The following is a 17,007-nucleotide window of genomic DNA, read 5'->3' as shown; positions in this document are numbered from 1 at the left end:
GCTTTAAACCATGCGACACCAATGGTTGGAAGGTGTATTGCACTCTGATACATTACCAAAATAAAAGAACAGAAAAAGAAAATGGCCGGCGATGGGATTAAAATGCTTTTTATTGAACAATACGGGAGATACGGGTACTTATCACGGTCCGGATTGCCTTGTAACATCCATGGCTCAGGGGTAAGCACTTTATATTTGAAATCTGAACGTTTATGTACATGTGAGAGTTGGCAATGTAAAAAAAACAACAACACCACTATAAACCAGAGACTCGACAGCGTCATGTGAACCATGGCTACTGTTTGCGCTGCAGCTGAGCCCTAATAATGTTGTTTTCGTTTATGTTCACGTATGCTGTTCACGTATGCTATTAAAATAATGCAGCTATTGCAGTATTGGGCCTTAACATGTGATTACAAATGTATTTGTATTTGGCCCCTCATATATATAATTATAAAATAAATGTAAATATAAAATCTGATATAAAATTGAAACATGCAGCTGATCGATGCGTTTCTGCGTCTACGTGTGGACAGGGATTTTTGTTTATCTTTGTCATGTGGCCAGGGATTCTTTTTAAAAACGGAGGACTAAAATATCCGTTTAGTAAAAGATCCATGTACGTGTAGCCAAGGCCTAAGTCACGGCTGCCAGAGAGAAATAATAACAAGCCACGGCTCACAATCAATCAAAGCTGCCAGCTATATAGGTAAATGAGGAAGAAGAGAAGAGAGACAATAAAACAAGTTAAGAGAGAGAAGGTAGAGAGAAGGTTTGATAATGGAAGCACACCGCATCCTGGCTACGGCCATTGGTCTGCTATTGATGAGTTTAATGCAACAAAATCAGCTCCTGTTATATTTGCTGCTGACCCGGAGGAGGAGCCGGTCGGCGGAGAACTACGCGCGTCTGCGACTTGGGCTTGGAGCGCCAGACTCCACATGGCTTGCGCCTCTCCCCCCCCCCCCCACCCAGAAGCACCGCGCTAGCCAATGACACATGCGCAAAAGAACAAATGTATACCAGTCTGATACCAGTGCGTTTACATGGGCAATGTAGCCCGATTCTATCGGTATATACCAGCCCTTCAAACCCGAATGAAATTTCATTCGGATCAGACCGGTATGGCCAGACCGATGCGTTTACATGAGCATTTCTATTCTGAATGAGCATTCATTCCGAATTGAAGTGGAATAAACCTGTCCATGTAAACGCAGCCAATTAGTAGGCAACATACCTTTACCAGGGTAAACATTCAGCAGAAGTTGTTAATCCTGCCGATGAGTCAAGTACAACAACACTGTGTATACAGTTATACAGTATGTATGATAGCCACAAAACCAGAACATCAAACATGGTACAGTACAAGTGTGTGCAAAAGGGAGAACAAGCCAGCGAAGTCAGACAAACACCTTAAGCTCCTACGTCCGTCGAGACAGCAAAAGGATATCACTGGATGTTAAATCCAAGTTTGTGAACAACTGTGTTGACATGCAGCCATTTGATATTGTCACCGGCAAAGGATTCAACCAGGTGGCCCAAACACTGATCAACATTGGAGCAACACAGTGCGGTTGACGCTGATTCCATTATACCCCATCAGCAAACTCTGTGTGACAGGGCAAAACAGTCTGCTACCGATAAGGAGAAACAGTCAGAAGTCTTCCAGAAAGTGATGGAAGACGGAGGAATTTCTGTTACCATGGATATGTGGACAGATAAATTCAACCAGAGGGCATATTCAGCCCTTACAGGTCACTACATCGGTGAGAGCAACAGTGGTGAGTGAAATAGTTTGGAGTACAAGTATTTATCCATATAGAATCCAATTGCCTACAGTATAGTTAGAGCTATCACAGTTAGGGTGAGGGAAGCCGGGCTGGGAGGGTCGCTGCCCTATAGATACACACTGAGATAGACGGGAACGCCCAGGAACGCCCCATTCGATTTTAGCTTGGGGGAAAACAGAACGATCTCCCTCATAGAGTTACATCATACACGGTCGTTTGGGATCACTTTCAGAGATATTTTATGGACGATTGACAGCCAAGAAAAATCCATCAGAAGGACAGCTGGAACACAATCGTCCACTCGCCCTTCGAAAGTTGACTTATTAAGATATATGAGCTCACAGCGCGTCGGAACGCGACGCGTTGTAACTGTGAGCTAGATTGACAATTTTTGGTTTATGTTCCCCCCAGAATATGTAAACTGGGGTTTATGTGGTTTATCAGATTATCCTTATATCTTATTGCATGAGTCAAGTTTCAGCACAAGCACCACTGAGATCGGAGATTTGTTTCTCTCTCTCTCTCCATCTCCGTCTGAATGCCAAAACACTCGCCCCAAAACACAGTCGCCCCGGGCAAACCCGCCGGGATTCACCTGGTATTCCTAAACTGAACTTCAGTAAAACTATGCCTAACCCTGAACTTATTTCAAACCTTATCCTCTGTAAAACAAATACAAGAATACAAGAACCGCTGGTCGGTGAAAAAAATGGGGGCGAGCGTGTTTTGGGGCGAGTCTTCTGGTTACCTCCCGTCTCCCTTCGTGTTGCAAAACATGTTTACATATGCACAGTGTTTAATCGCCTGGTAGAGACACTATTACAAGATATGATCAATTAAACTTACCATAATATCAAAACCCAACAGCCTTTAAGTCATCAATAATGTTTATAGTGAATTTGAAGTACAGTTTAGAGACTGTTTTGTGAACGGCACGTACCGACGCCATTATCGGCGAAGTGCGCTGTGCGCCATTTAATATCATGCAGGATTTACACACTGCTTTAGCTCTGTGTTCAGTGACAGATTTACAATTGTGTTTTCTCTAGGTTTTTAAACAAGGATAGTCTAGGGTTTGGCTTGTGTTGTGTGTAAATCTCTGCATGTTGTACTGCGTTTCCAAACTGTAATGGCGTCGATGTCTCCTGTACTTGGAATTCACTAAAACGTGTTCTATAAACATCATTGATGAATGAGCGGCTTTAGCTTTTTGATATTATGATAAGTTTAATTGATCATATCTATAGAAAATGTAATAGTGTCTCTTACCAGGCGATTAAAGCAGATAACCTCGGGCCATTGTGTTGTGTTGGATCCTCTGTCCAGTCAGGACAACATTCCAATCGGACTCTTGTTTAATTTGCTAAAGTAGCGTTCCTTGTCGAGTGGCAACAAGGTTCTGTGCCTGTGATCTGGCAAGCCATGACGCCTGCTTTTTAAATTGGTATACTCTTACAGCATATGAGTTTGAAAACCCCACATCCCTCGGTCTATACCAGCTGGGGGATATCTGTGTTTTCCCCCGAGCCGACTCCGCCCCCTTAGGTACGACCCACTGATGACACTACGCCGTGTGGATGTATAGTGACTCCTATGGGCTGGGGCAGCACCTGTCAGCAAGGGGGTGTTGAACGGTGAGGAGGAGTAGGCTGGCACTACATCCCCCCAATGGGGCAGGTGAGTCAGTAAGGTACATAACGACTATTATGAGTATTTGGCATAACGACTAAATTGGAAGGAAAAAGGTGTAAAATAATAATTGGCTACCTACTCTACTGTCTACTCCATAATGTAGAAGGGAAAAAAGTGGATTGAATTCAATGCTTTTCTTATCTTCCGACCACTCAAAGCACTACGATGTATGCCTCATATTCAGCTTCTCACACACACACACACACACACACACACACACACACACACACACACACACACACACACACACACACACACATATGGAAGGAAGTCCCATTGATGTCTGACTCAGTGGCACTCAGTGAAGGGGAGAGTGACATAAGCCTTTCAAGTAAACCTTCTCACTGTACCAGAAACTCAGACAAGCAACATTTTATCACATAAGATAAATAATAATACACACATCTCAAATACAATCCTTTTGAAAAAAATTGCAAATGGTGCATTTAACAAATTAAGGCCTGAGGTTCCGATTCTACAAAATGTCTTCTAAATCCACAGTTTTCTGAAACTTCTCAAACCTTTTCATGTCAAGGACCTCTTTTCAGATGGGGGCCGACCCCCATCTGAAAACATTTTTTCCAGGGACCCCCAGAAGCAAAGATTTGAGTCAAAAATGTGCACACATTTTCACGATTTTTCAAAAATAGCAGATCTACAAGCTCATAGCGAGCTTGTATATCTGCTATTTCTGAATAGCCAAAGAATAAAATAATGGTTTAAGTGGTTACACAGATGAGTTCCCGGTTTTAATGGGTTAATGGTATATATGCAATATTATAGCAAATATGTGCTATATTATAGCACATTTATCAAAAGTGCTTTACAATGTGCATTGTATTCACCCATTCACACACCGATGGCGGAGGTATTAATAAGGATATTAATAATATACAAGTCATCAACCTGCTCGTCGGGAGCAGTTAGGGGTTCAGGGTCTTGCTCAAGGACACTTTACTGTAACCCAGGGGGAGCCAGGGATCAAACCTTCCGAATCCCAAGAGGCCACTCTACCTCCTAATCCACTGCCACCCGGTGCCCACTGCTTTCAGAATGGGCTTAGTACAGCAGGGGTAGGCAATTGAGATAAGCCTAGGGCCAATATCACTCCCAGACATTCCATCGCGGGCCGGGCCTCCCCGCGAACATGCACGCGCGCGCAGCGCGCGTGCATGTGCGTGCACAACACGCGCCCGCGCGCGAAGCGCGCGGGCGCAAAATTTTTCGGGTCTAATTCGGGTCTAACTCGGTCTAATTCGGGTCTAATTTGGGTCTAATTCGGTTCTGTTTGACCAATATAAATCAACATTTTTTCCGGTTTAAATATCAGCACAGGCGATTTTTCTGGTGATTTTTTTTTTCTTCTTCATTTTCCTCTAATCTAGCTATAAAATGTTATAAATCCTTTAAAATGCTTGGTGTTTATGAGTGCATGATTTCAAAAGTGGGTTCAGGTTCTATGAAATAAGTATTTATAATTATTTTAACATTAATTTTTAATACTTTTTTTATAACACTTTTCAGTAAATCATTCATACTGTATCTTTCTGTATTTGGATATAATAGATATCGGTCTGATACTGTATAAAAATAAAATCCCTCCCCCCAAAAAAAAATAAAAAATTTTTTTTCTAAAAAAAAAAAAAAAAAAATTTTTTTTTTTTTTCAAAATTATCTCACGGGCCAGATATTATTTCTGGGGGGCCAATTTCGGCCCGCGGGCCGCCTATTGCCGACCCCTGTAGTACAGTCTCGGTACAAGGATAACAGTCATTTAATTAACTGTCTAATGTACATTTTAGGCACGCTGTGAGCCCTGTTGCATGAATTAATATCTATAATATATGTAGACAAAATAATGTTTAATCCATTAAGACCGGGGAAAGCATCTCTTTCATTTTAGATTTCTTTGGCTATTCAAAAATAGCAGATATACAGCTATGAGCTTGTAGATCCGCTATTTTTGAAAAATCGTGAACATTTTTGCAAATCTTTACAAATGTCTTCTAAGTCCTAACAGTTTTTTGAAAAAAACTTGTGTTGTTATATCAGTGGTTCTCAAACTTTTTCATGTCAATTATGTTTTTGGCCGCCGATCCCCATCAAAATATGTAGTGGGACCCCCCAGAAGCAAAGATTCCCGGATTGAATGGGTTAATGACAACAAGTGCTGTCTGTCTGATGGGTTAATGACAACAAGCGCTGTCTCTCTCTCTCTCTGTGTCTCTCTCTCTCTCTCTCTCTCTCTCTCTCTCTCTCTCTCCCTCTCTCTCTCTCTCTATTATAACCCAATCTATCTCCATTGGTTTCAAGCTCAGGCTTTTAATGTTGACATTCTCCTCTCCCCTTCACTCTCAAGTCCCTCTGGAAAGCCCAGAAAGTCAACCCCTCGGTGACTCTAATTTCAGACACATTAATGAGCTTTTTAATTGGTGACCTTTCTGAGGGTGCTTCTATATAACAGAGCTCAGGAGAGCGCTCCAGGGGAGTGATAAGACACTGTACTGCTCCATCCCCACACTGGGATCCTCAACAAGAGTCCTTCAAGAGTCAGACTTTTACCACATAGGCCCTACGTTCCCCAGAAGTTTTGAAGATAATACAAAAGTATACTGTAGATCAGTGGTTTTCAACCCTTTCCATATCAAGGTCCATTATTTATTCAGCATTTGAGCCACAGACCACCGTTTGCTGAGATTAGACTCTCAGACTCAAGACTTAGAATATTTTATCGTTGGATAAGATTTTGTCCACAATTCCATGCTGTATTGATGTGCTACCATTAGGAGACAACAGGTCTAATAACAGGTCTTTAATTACGTAATGCAGATGTTTAACAATAATTTAACTCTTGAGAGCGTAAAATGAAACCAAATGGACCCGTAAGGGTCCATTTGGTCTCATTTTACGCTCTCAAGAGTTAAAGATCTGTAAGGGTCCATTTGGTTACCAACTCTACATCATACGAGCATATCTCTGTTCATATACACACTATGAATTGATGTGCCCCCTCCCCTGCCTACATGATGATCTGGTCTACGGAGCAAACAAATACTTTGTTTAAAAAAAAACTTCTAGTATGTAAAAGTTCAGGACTAGTACTGGCCATAGGGAGAATCTGAAGGCAGGAGAATGATGCTATTCATCAAACTTCCATCTCAAATCGGTACGACAACCAACCAATAAAGATGTACATCTCCCCACAAACAAAGCCCAGTCTGGACTGGAACAAGAAAACAACATATTGAACTCTTGGCAGTGCAGTCAGCAGCAGAGAAAAAGCAGTTCTGTGCTGTATGTGATGATAAACAAGCCTTGTGTCCTTGTCATCTGCTTACCTTGGGGAGATGTCACAGCCCTGCTGCATGAATGCTCCCAGGGAGAACCACAGGGAGTTGAAGATGCCAAACTCATTTGTCTGCTCCGGGCTCTGCTGGTTGGGGTTTGCCTGGCCACCCGGTTGGCCTGGCTGGACCCCATTTGAGGCCGAGGGCTGGGTGGGCGACTGTGGGTCGGCCCCATCCTCATAGTCCTCGGCGTGCCACTCGTACGGGCTGAAACGGCTGACCAGGAACAGAACCACGCTGACGCCGATGTAGGCGAACACAATGCACATCCAGATCTCATAGGCCAGAGGGTCCAGGAAGGAGAACACCCCCGGTTTGGACTTGGTGGGTTTCTTGATCATGATGGAGATCCCCAAAGACATATAGGGTTTGGAGAAGTCAATCACCTGTTCACGAACTAAAGTGATGGTCAGAGGAGCCACCGCCACATCGGCTCTCTGAGGGAAGGACACACACACACACACACACACACACACACACACACACACACACACACACACACACACACACACACACACACACACACACACACACACACACACACACACACACACACACACACACACACACACACACACACACACACGCTGATATTCGCATAACAGTAGTGGATAGGAACATGCCTAATTCACATTTTCTGTCTGAATATATTCGCTGTGATGGATCTACTTTAACTCGGACACACCCCAGCAAAAGTAGATCAATCACAGTGACCTACACAGCTCAGCCGATGCTGTTACACAGCAGTCCCCACAAAAGTAAATTGCAGGGTGAGTAATGGCTGATTTATGTTACACTTGGCCTGAGTTAAACTCATTACACTCTCATATCACTGTAGCCCAATGTACAGGGATGAAGGAAAGCAATTCTTCCACTATATTAAGAAATTAAGAAATGTTTTCACTTTGCATTTTCAGATGCAGTAACCTGCTATTCATAACTACAGATTGCGCAGGAAACCCACACCGTTATTAGACCCCTGTCTTGTTTTCAAAAACAAAGCTGATGAACAGCTTTGCTATAATTTGACCCATGTCATACAGTAGATAGCATTTTAAGAATATTCTTCTCAAAATGTGATTTCAGTGACCAAATCCAGTCATATTATGTAGACATCTTGGTTGTCCGTTGAACTTTCACCACAGCTTCACCAGTGGATCATGTCCATATCCACACTGAGCCCTGAGGCCAACCACACATTAAGGGCTCACTCACCCCATACACCAGTTCTCCCACCATGCCGTTCCACATCTTGGTTTCTGGGTCTTTGGCTCCGTACTTGCCATCGGAGACAACCTTCAGTTTGTAGTGGTAGCCCACATGCTTGGCTATCTCTGCGGCCAGCTCCACAATGTAGCCCTCGTACTTATCGTTCCCCGCCAGCTGCTCATGGTTTTTCTTCAACATCACATATGGGGACTCCTGCAACAGGGAGGGATAAGATAAGGTGTGAATTATCTCCTATATTCATCCATATTAAAGGAACACATCACAATTGTCAACATTGACCCTACATATTTGATGTAGGGCTAACATTCCATTAGCAGACATTAAACTGAGCAGTCTGCTGTAATGGTGAAATATTGCTTGCTTCTATAGACTATGTTAACCATCAACAAAGAGTAAGAGTGCATGTGAATATTAAGTTGATATGTCAAGATATGATATCACAGACAGGTGCTGTGACTGATCTACTTTAGCTGGGACACACCGAGCGAACACAATTAGCCCGTGTTCGGGGGAGGGAAGCCGAACAGGGGGAGGGTGATATTGGTCATTGCATGTACTCCTACGGGTTGGGGCGGCACCTGTCAGCGGGGAGTGTTGGGCGGGAGGAGTAGAACGAAGGCTCTACGTCCTCTTGGTGGGGGCTCCTCACTGGCAGGTGAGTCAGTAGGATACAACAGCAGTGACAACACAAACATTTATGTGGGGAGGAATCAATTGGCATATTGACTAAATTGGGGAGAAAAGGGGTTAAAAAAAGTATTGGCTACTCTAACTTTAAAAAAGAAGAAAAAAAAAGATATCACAGACAGATGTCTATTGGACATGAGGAGCTATTAAGCTACAAGAGGAAGACGTGAATTATTTATGACCAAGCAGCATGGCATCTGGTCTACCGTTTTAAATCAGAATCCATCGTAAATCAACACAATAACACTCATGTTCAACATGGTAGATGCCATTTCTGAGGAACTCCACATTAAGGTTACAAAATAATTAATCTGACCCCTATTATCAATATACTGTTTTGGGCAAGTGCCGTTTTCTTTGCAAGGAGACTAAGCCAGGAGAGAGGGAGGGAGAGAGAAAGGCACACAAATAGATGTTTATTCTACAAATTATTACTGATAGAATATCTCTTCATAACACCTCTCATCCTGAATGATGTGAACTATGCGTCCTCCTGGTTTCTTTATCTGTCTCTGCTCAATGGACAGCAATTAACAGATGATCATAAAGCTCCGACAAAAGGACGCATTTAACCGAGAATGAGCAAGTGATTATTAAGTTGATATGTCAAGATATCATGGAGGTGTTTACTGCTAGATGGTCCCACACTTTAACTTTTCCACAGCAGCATATTGCTGTGCGTGACTGATCGCTCTTTGTGCCAGTGCCATGACGCACCCACAGGCACACTCAAGAACACAACCGTCCACATGGATACCACGCTCAAACAACAAATATAAGATCTCATGCAGGCACGGTAACATAATTAAACTACACACTGTAACCTAGTTTCAACCATGAGTATTCCAACAACCTCAAATAAACAACACATCAGCGTGCATCATGCGCTCCGGTGTTTAAACAAATAGCACTCTAAATCTAAATAACAAGTGCGCCTAGCTGAAGCACAGCTTCTCTTAAAGGGAGTGGTATAGACACTCTAATTGTTTCAATTAACGTACCGCCATAAACACATCCAAGACTAATTAAAAAGCTTAACACCACGGTAATGCCACGGTGCGCTCATGTTTGCGCTCACCATCACATAACTAGTGAAATTGCCGCGGACACACCCACAACACAAATTGCGTCTGCGCTCCACGCCTTGTGCCATGTGTTGCCAAAATAAGCCCCGAGTGTGTACAAATGGACCCGACAATCTTAAGTTACATTAACACTCATGACTTTACAGTGTGACTGTCCCATGTGCCAAAAAATGTATTCTTTGTACGCACCCCCTGCTTGGTTGTAAAGTGTTTCATTGTTATACTGAAATAGCTTGACCAGTCATAATGCACCACATATATATAACATTACTGCACACAGACTTGACTCTTAATTTCATTGAGCTTAAAATGCTGACATTTAATATGTTATATCTTCTGATAGGTATTAACCAGTTTCAGCCGCAGGGTGAAGTTATGATGTAATAAAGTCAGTGACAGATTTATAGTGAACAATAAAGTTTAATTATGTGGTTAAGTTGCATGAACTTAAATAACATGATGGCATTCAGCATGTTTAATACATAATGCCATCAAGGCACAAAGATCAGAACTATCCTTTTTGAGCAGCTGAGGCTTCTGACAGAACATAAATAGAAGTAACAGTAACTGGGTGAGCATGAATTCAAATTGACAGAAGAGATAATTATACAGTATACAATTACAAGATCATTATACCTTTATGCCTGGCAAGTATATGCTATTCGGCAACAAAGGGTGTTTAAATCTGCTCATTGTGAGCAGGCATCAGGTGCACACACACACACACTTACGCGCACACGCACGCACACGCACACGCACACACACACACACACACACACACACACACACACACACACACACACACACACACACACACACACACACGCAAATTGATTGGACATCCTGAGAAGATCACAGCTGACATGACACCTGGGGCCTTTTCCTCTCCCTCTCTCCCTCTCTCTCTCTCCCTCTCTCTCTCTCTCTCAGAATATTTCGATGTTCCAACAGTCAACAGATAAATCAAAGGCAAGCAGCCAAGAAGTGAATAGTGCATTGGAAGTGGGATTCAAGCAGGTCAGTTTTGAATTGTCCACTATCGAACCACGGAGGCCCCAGTTCCCTCAGGTCGTTACAATTGGCAGAGTTACATAAAGCTAAGACTACAGTGAGCACAGCAAATCCTACTTCCATATTTCATGATGGTGTTAAGATGAGCAGCCCTCCTGTGGGTTACGGTTGAGAGGAAGGTAATCATGGTTACATAAAGCTGCTATGGGTCACCTGGCAGAGGAACACGGACCCAGGGAAACAGCAGAGAGAAAGGTCGCGCGCACACACACACACACGCATGGCGCACGCACGGCATGGCATACAATGTGCACTCACTCTCTTGCTGACCTCTAACTGCTCCACTGAGACCGCTGGTAACTCAACCATATGACACGCGCGCACGCACGCACGCACGCACGCACGCACGCACGCACGCACGCACGCACGCACACACACACACACACACACACACACACACACACACACACACACACACACACACACACACACACACACACACACACACACACACACACACCACAAATCACTCATACATTTAAATAGGTACAAACATGCATGCTCCCAGTGACAATGTGCTAGATTATTAAGCCCCACCCGAGATACACACACACACACAACACACATGCATTTACAGATTCACCCATGCTACACATGCCTGACTATGTGTAGAAATACCCCACCTGGTAGACGCACAAAAAAATAAGAAAAAATAAAGGAAATTGGGATTTTTTTATTTGTGTAACATTTCAGAAGATCTATGTGTGTTAGTGAATGATAATTTCTCAATAAACTCCCAGGTTCCTTGCCTAAACAGATAGTGAAACAAGATTGTATACTGTACACTGATTTTACTGTGTATTTTAAATATCTAAATATTTGACTATGCTTCCAAAGTAGGCAGCAGTGGGAACACAGAAATGTATGGTGAGGAATTCATTGGCATAACGACAAAACTGGGGAGAAAACGGGTCAAAATAATTGTTTTCCAAAAAAAGTGTGAGTGTGTGTGTGTGGGTACATTTGTGCTGTGTGTTTTGTTCATTTGTGGTGACCAATCGGTCTCCACAGACCACTGCTGTATCTCTCATTACCACCTGCATACAGTATGCACCTAGTATACTGTATACAACATATACAGTGCCACCTACATACGTGTGTATATACCCCGAGGCAGTATCAGCACCAGGCTGCTGTACAGGCTGTATCCACATAAAAAATGTCTGTATTTGTGGAAAGAATCACTCATTGGTATTTGGGTTGAGTATAGACAATAGGATGGCAGGAATATGAACATGCTGATCCATGTCAATCTCTGGAAAGTTAGAACGTCCATGTCATTTCACGGGATTCAATCTATTCAGCATGAGATACCTCTTATCAATTCAAAATAATATCTATGTCACTTTTTCTCTCTGTCTCTTTGTATCTCCCTCAGTACTTCACAATCTCAGGTCGTTACATTGGAGGACAAACCACACAGACTCACCAGGATAGTGGTGACGATGTAGGTCCTGTTCTGGAGTCCATATGTGTCATTGCTGCCTCTCATGGCCGCTGTGCTCACATACTTCTCGTCTTCATTCCAGTAGCCCACCTACAACAAACAGGACTCACTTACACAGAGATGATCCAAGCCAATTCAAAGAAATAATCTGTCTGTTTCTGTCACCTCACAGCCCAGACAGCAGACTCACCTTCTTGGGTCCAGAGGGGGCCAGTTCCATAACGCTGACAGTGTAGTTGGTCCTGCGGCCTTTCTCATTGAACTGGATGTGACCCGTCAGCCCGTCGATGCGGACCTGTGAAGGGAGACAAACACATGGCATCAGTGACTCTTCTCTGGAGTCACTGTGACACCCAGAGCGGAAAGAGCAACTCATCTCATCATGCATGAGATTAATGTTCCATCAACCAGCAGCAGAACATTTATGTGTCAACTGTTTACATTGCCATTGCGTGTTTAGCTTGGGTTGAATGTGTTTGCATAGTGTTCATTTATTTGTGAAAGTGTGTGCTATACGGAAGTGAATAACAGACGGTGTGTGTGTGTGTGTGTGTGTGTGTGTGTGTGTGTGTGTGTGTGCACACACTGCAGTGTTTTTCTTGGCTGTGTGAGAGAGTTAATTGAGCGAGAGCAGCTTCAATCTCCAGTTTACCCCCCGGCAGATGGTTACATTGACCAGTCCTTTCCACAGACAAAGCCTCAGGCTACACGCACGCATGCACGGGCGCGCGCAAGCACACACACACACACACACACACACACACACACACACACACACACACACACACGTATTCCGAAGAACAAGTGAAACTCTACTCTACAGTGGAAAAACTTTACAATCGCATGAGTGTGTGTATTTGCACGAGTAGAGAGTAGGTGTGCGTGCGCAAGTATGTTTCCACATGCATGTGAAATGTTGGGGAGAGTGCCTCGATATTACATTAAGTAGTCTGGCTGGTCCAAACATTGCATCACTGCGCTCAAATGTTGATGCCATATCCCATGATGCTCAGGGGCAAGGCTTATTGCCTGCGGGTTTTGTTTACTAGCAGTGATGTCACATTCGATACTGGTGAGCTCTGCAGGGACTTAATGTGAACTTTATGCGACAGAACGAGACCTCATTTGTTCAGCCAGCCCTGGTTCAGGAACTGTTAGTCAATGTGCCACTCAAACACTTGCATGAATGCACGCATGGCTTTATGTATTTGCATGTGTGCCTGCCTGTGTTTGTGTGTGATGTAGCCCACTGGTTCTCAACCCGTGGGCCAGGGCCAGGGCATGAGGAATACTTCAAGTGGGCCCCAAATAATTGCCATTACACTAACATTTTAATGATAATATAACATTAATATTTAAAAGACATACACATGTCTTTGTGTATGTGGTGCTTTGCTCTTTGGAGCACACATCGAGGAGGAGCTCAAATGGGACACACGCACCACGCATGTGAGCGAAAAAGGCTCAGCTGCGGCTATATTGGTTTTGCCGCCTGAATATGTTTGGAGTAGGACCCAGCAACCCCAGGCCCTACGGAAACTGCACTGCCCGAGAAAAGAAAAACCTACAGCGAGTGGTGTGGTCAGCAGAGCGCATAATAGGAGGCGAGCTTCCCACACTACAGGATGTACAAGAAGAGGACATCAAGGACCACCCTAGCCACAAACTGTTCATACCCCTACAACGACCGCAGCAGGGCATGAGGCCTACCGCAGTGTCAAGGGCAACACCACCAGGTTCATGAACAGCTTGTTTTGCTCTTACTCACGGACCTACCTGCGGATTATACCAGTGCCAGCTACCTACCTGTGGACAATGTGATCGACTTGCGTGGACACTCTGCACCTTAATTCCATGTACAACGCACTGATTTGTATTACTCTCGCACCTTAACTAATGTCCATAGCATATCATGTACAGTATATATCTGCTGCTATGCTCACGCATCTTATGTCTTACCTCAGGTATTTAACACACCGGTTAGATATACAGTACTATGTGTAAATACCAATGGAAACAAGACTGCAAGGACTTTTTTGGACGGACCTTTTAGTCAAAGTATGTTTATGTAATTGTGCTGTTTTACATTTTTTGCCCAATAAAAAATTCAATCAATCAATCATCCTCCTATAATTTGACAAAGCTCTGTGAGGTAGGGTGGTGGTGAGACCAAAATTGTTCTTCCCGGTTCTCCTCAGTGGCTGGAGCTATTGATCTGAAATTGCACACAGCCATTGACCATTACCATGTGCACGGAACTGCGCGCGCGCGCGTGCGTGCGTGCGTGCGTGCGTGCGTGCGTGCGTGCGTGCGTGCGTGCGTGTGTGTGTGTGTGTGGTGACCTGCTGTAGTGCTCTCTGGATGTCGATGCCTTGTCCCCAGGGAGCAGGTGGGTTGGCCAGACATTCTCCGGCGTTGCCCCTACGGGAGATATCTATTCTCTGTCTCCTCAGGTTCTGGAACGCCGTCGACATGACTTTCACCCCGTCGTAAGTCAGAGCACCTGTGTACTGCAGAGACACAACAGCTAATAACACTTTATATAAGGAATTCATCACTTCCTTCCTATTAGGGCTGGCCCCAAACGTCTTATTTGGTTCGAACTAAAGGTTCTTTCATTATATTGATATCGAAATCTCAATTACAAAATGTTTCTAGCTCATGAGGCTACTCCACGGTGAGTTCACACAGGCCTCTATAAGGCTAAGCACTTTGCTAGCCATCCTGTTTTAGCCTGGGATCAGACTAATCTGCCACTGCAAAAAAAAAAACGCACTCTGCGATTTGGGTCTGGCACCGCTCCATAGAGAATTCATTTCCTGCTCCATAAGACGGGGGTGACCAATCAGGGCCCATTATTCAAATATGGGAGACTGTAATTGGTAGTTGGTTTGTAGGTCTAACCAATTGCGTCGAGAGTCATTGTTTTGATCCCGCCCCCTTGGAAAAAAAAAATCCTCATAGAAGCACCAGACTCATATCCACGCAGTGATATAGTCTGGCTACGCGAGGCTAATCCTGTTTAGAGAGGACATGGAAACGGCCCTGTGTGGGTGCATACGTCTTTGTAAATTCCTGCATACGGTAGGTGGGCTCTAGACTGGATCTGAGCATTTAGCAGTAAATAGAAACCAGGGTTTACATGTAATGCGAGAAGAATGGTGACCCTAGTATAAGGATATCTAGGAGTGGTTGGCAAATTCAATTCACGGAGTGCAGAGGTGTAATAACTGAACGTAGATTGAGTGAGCAAAATGCTATCGAGGGTGATTTAGCACGATGGAGAAGTGGCGAACATTGGTTAACTGCTAGTCAATAGAACGATTGAAACCCCGTAGAGAGGAGGATGAGATTGGCCTGATTATCAGACTGAAGTGCGTGGAGCTTCAGTCTGACATTGGCTCCAGTGTAGGCGATTACAAGGGGGAGGGGATTAGAATTTCCCTACACAATTTTAATTGGGTTAGAATTTCCCTAAACCAATCACAAGGGATCCCCACCCCCACCTCCGACTCTCATTGGACGGTACTTTTTGTACCAAATAAATCCTAGGTTCACATTTACAACACCAGACCAAGAGGGGCAGTCCACTCAGAGAGTGGGCGGGGTCTATGGTATGGAACCAGGCTAGGATGAGATACCTTCAGGCTTCTCTTGGGCACTTTGTCATTTTTGCTGTCAAAGTCCATCCACTGCTGGATCACACGGCTGACCTCTGGCGCCGAGTTGTTGACCAGCTGGAAACCTGTTATGTTGGCTCCACCCTTCCTTAGGTCTGTCAAATCAATGTCCAGGAAACCCTGAAGCACACAAACAAGATATATGAAGAGATAAACACACAGACACACACACACACAATGGCCTGATTATCAAAGATCCAAGCCATCTCAACCACAGACAGATGCTACCACATGGCATGTGGTTCCGCATCCACAAGACCAAGGGCGGTAAGCTTCACAGCATCTACTGTATTTCCCCCAGGCAAACAGGCACCAAGAGCAGTAAGCTCCAGAAATGCGCAGTTATTTTCTTGCTTTTATAAAATAGTACCGTTGCTTTCCTTCTCCAGTTTGTCTTTATTAATCGGATTATTCGTTGTCACATTTTCAAGTTAAATCGTATGGAACAAGAGCTCTCCCATTTGTATGAATGTACAGAGCAGTGTTCTGTACTGTGTGCTACATTCTAAAACCTTTTAGCTGTGACAGGAAGAGTGTGAGGGTCAAACACTTAATGAAAACGACAAATCTCTTTCCTTCTTCTCTAAGGGGGGTTATTCCACAGAGGTTTCATTTCCATCTTTCTTGAGGGCGAGAGGGGTGAGAATGAGAACTACATTTCATGTTGCCAGGAGAACAGTGAAGTAATCTCTGCAGGAATTATTCCATCCAAACCACATAGCCTTCAGTTAGCTTCCTTGGTCACCTGGATTCACCAGGAACAATGGAGGGGTGGTGGAAGGTCCTGGAAGGAGAGTGGAGTAATTTACCGTTAAGGTGTCTCTGAGCTGTCTATTGTTACATGGACTAGTGCTGTGCCAGAGAGACTACCTTCTCTTATTACTTCCATACAGTAGCCTATATATTGTTTCAATATATGCGTTTTCGTGTTACGACACAACGTCCATCAGCCTTGTAGCTGCGACGTTGGCAAAGAAA

The 17,007-nt window shown here is 43.9% G+C and overlaps 1 protein-coding gene across 1 annotated transcript in view; it reads right to left on the bottom strand.

Moving 5' to 3' along the window:
• LOC311065370 (glutamate receptor 1-like) overlaps positions 1-17,007 on the bottom strand; it is a gene marked incomplete at its 3' end in the record, with an annotated part of 64,287 nt that overhangs the window by 20,229 nt on the left and 27,051 nt on the right. The window contains exons 6-11 of the mRNA XM_084085686.1: positions 15,991-16,149; positions 14,692-14,859; positions 12,540-12,644; positions 12,332-12,439; positions 8,045-8,251; positions 6,821-7,266 (exon numbers count right to left, since the gene is read on the bottom strand). Coding sequence (XP_083941812.1) covers positions 6,821-7,266; positions 8,045-8,251; positions 12,332-12,439; positions 12,540-12,644; positions 14,692-14,859; positions 15,991-16,149 — 1,193 coding nt within the window. The remainder of the gene's footprint in view (positions 1-6,820; positions 7,267-8,044; positions 8,252-12,331; positions 12,440-12,539; positions 12,645-14,691; positions 14,860-15,990; positions 16,150-17,007) is intronic.

Source organism: Gymnoscopelus microlampas (assembly GCF_963454915.1).
Source record: "Gymnoscopelus microlampas genome assembly, chromosome: 18".
Taxonomy (NCBI): Eukaryota; Metazoa; Chordata; class Actinopteri; order Myctophiformes; family Myctophidae; genus Gymnoscopelus; species Gymnoscopelus microlampas.
The sequence above is the reverse complement of the archived record's forward strand: the minus strand, read 5'-3'. Positions and strand labels throughout refer to the sequence as shown.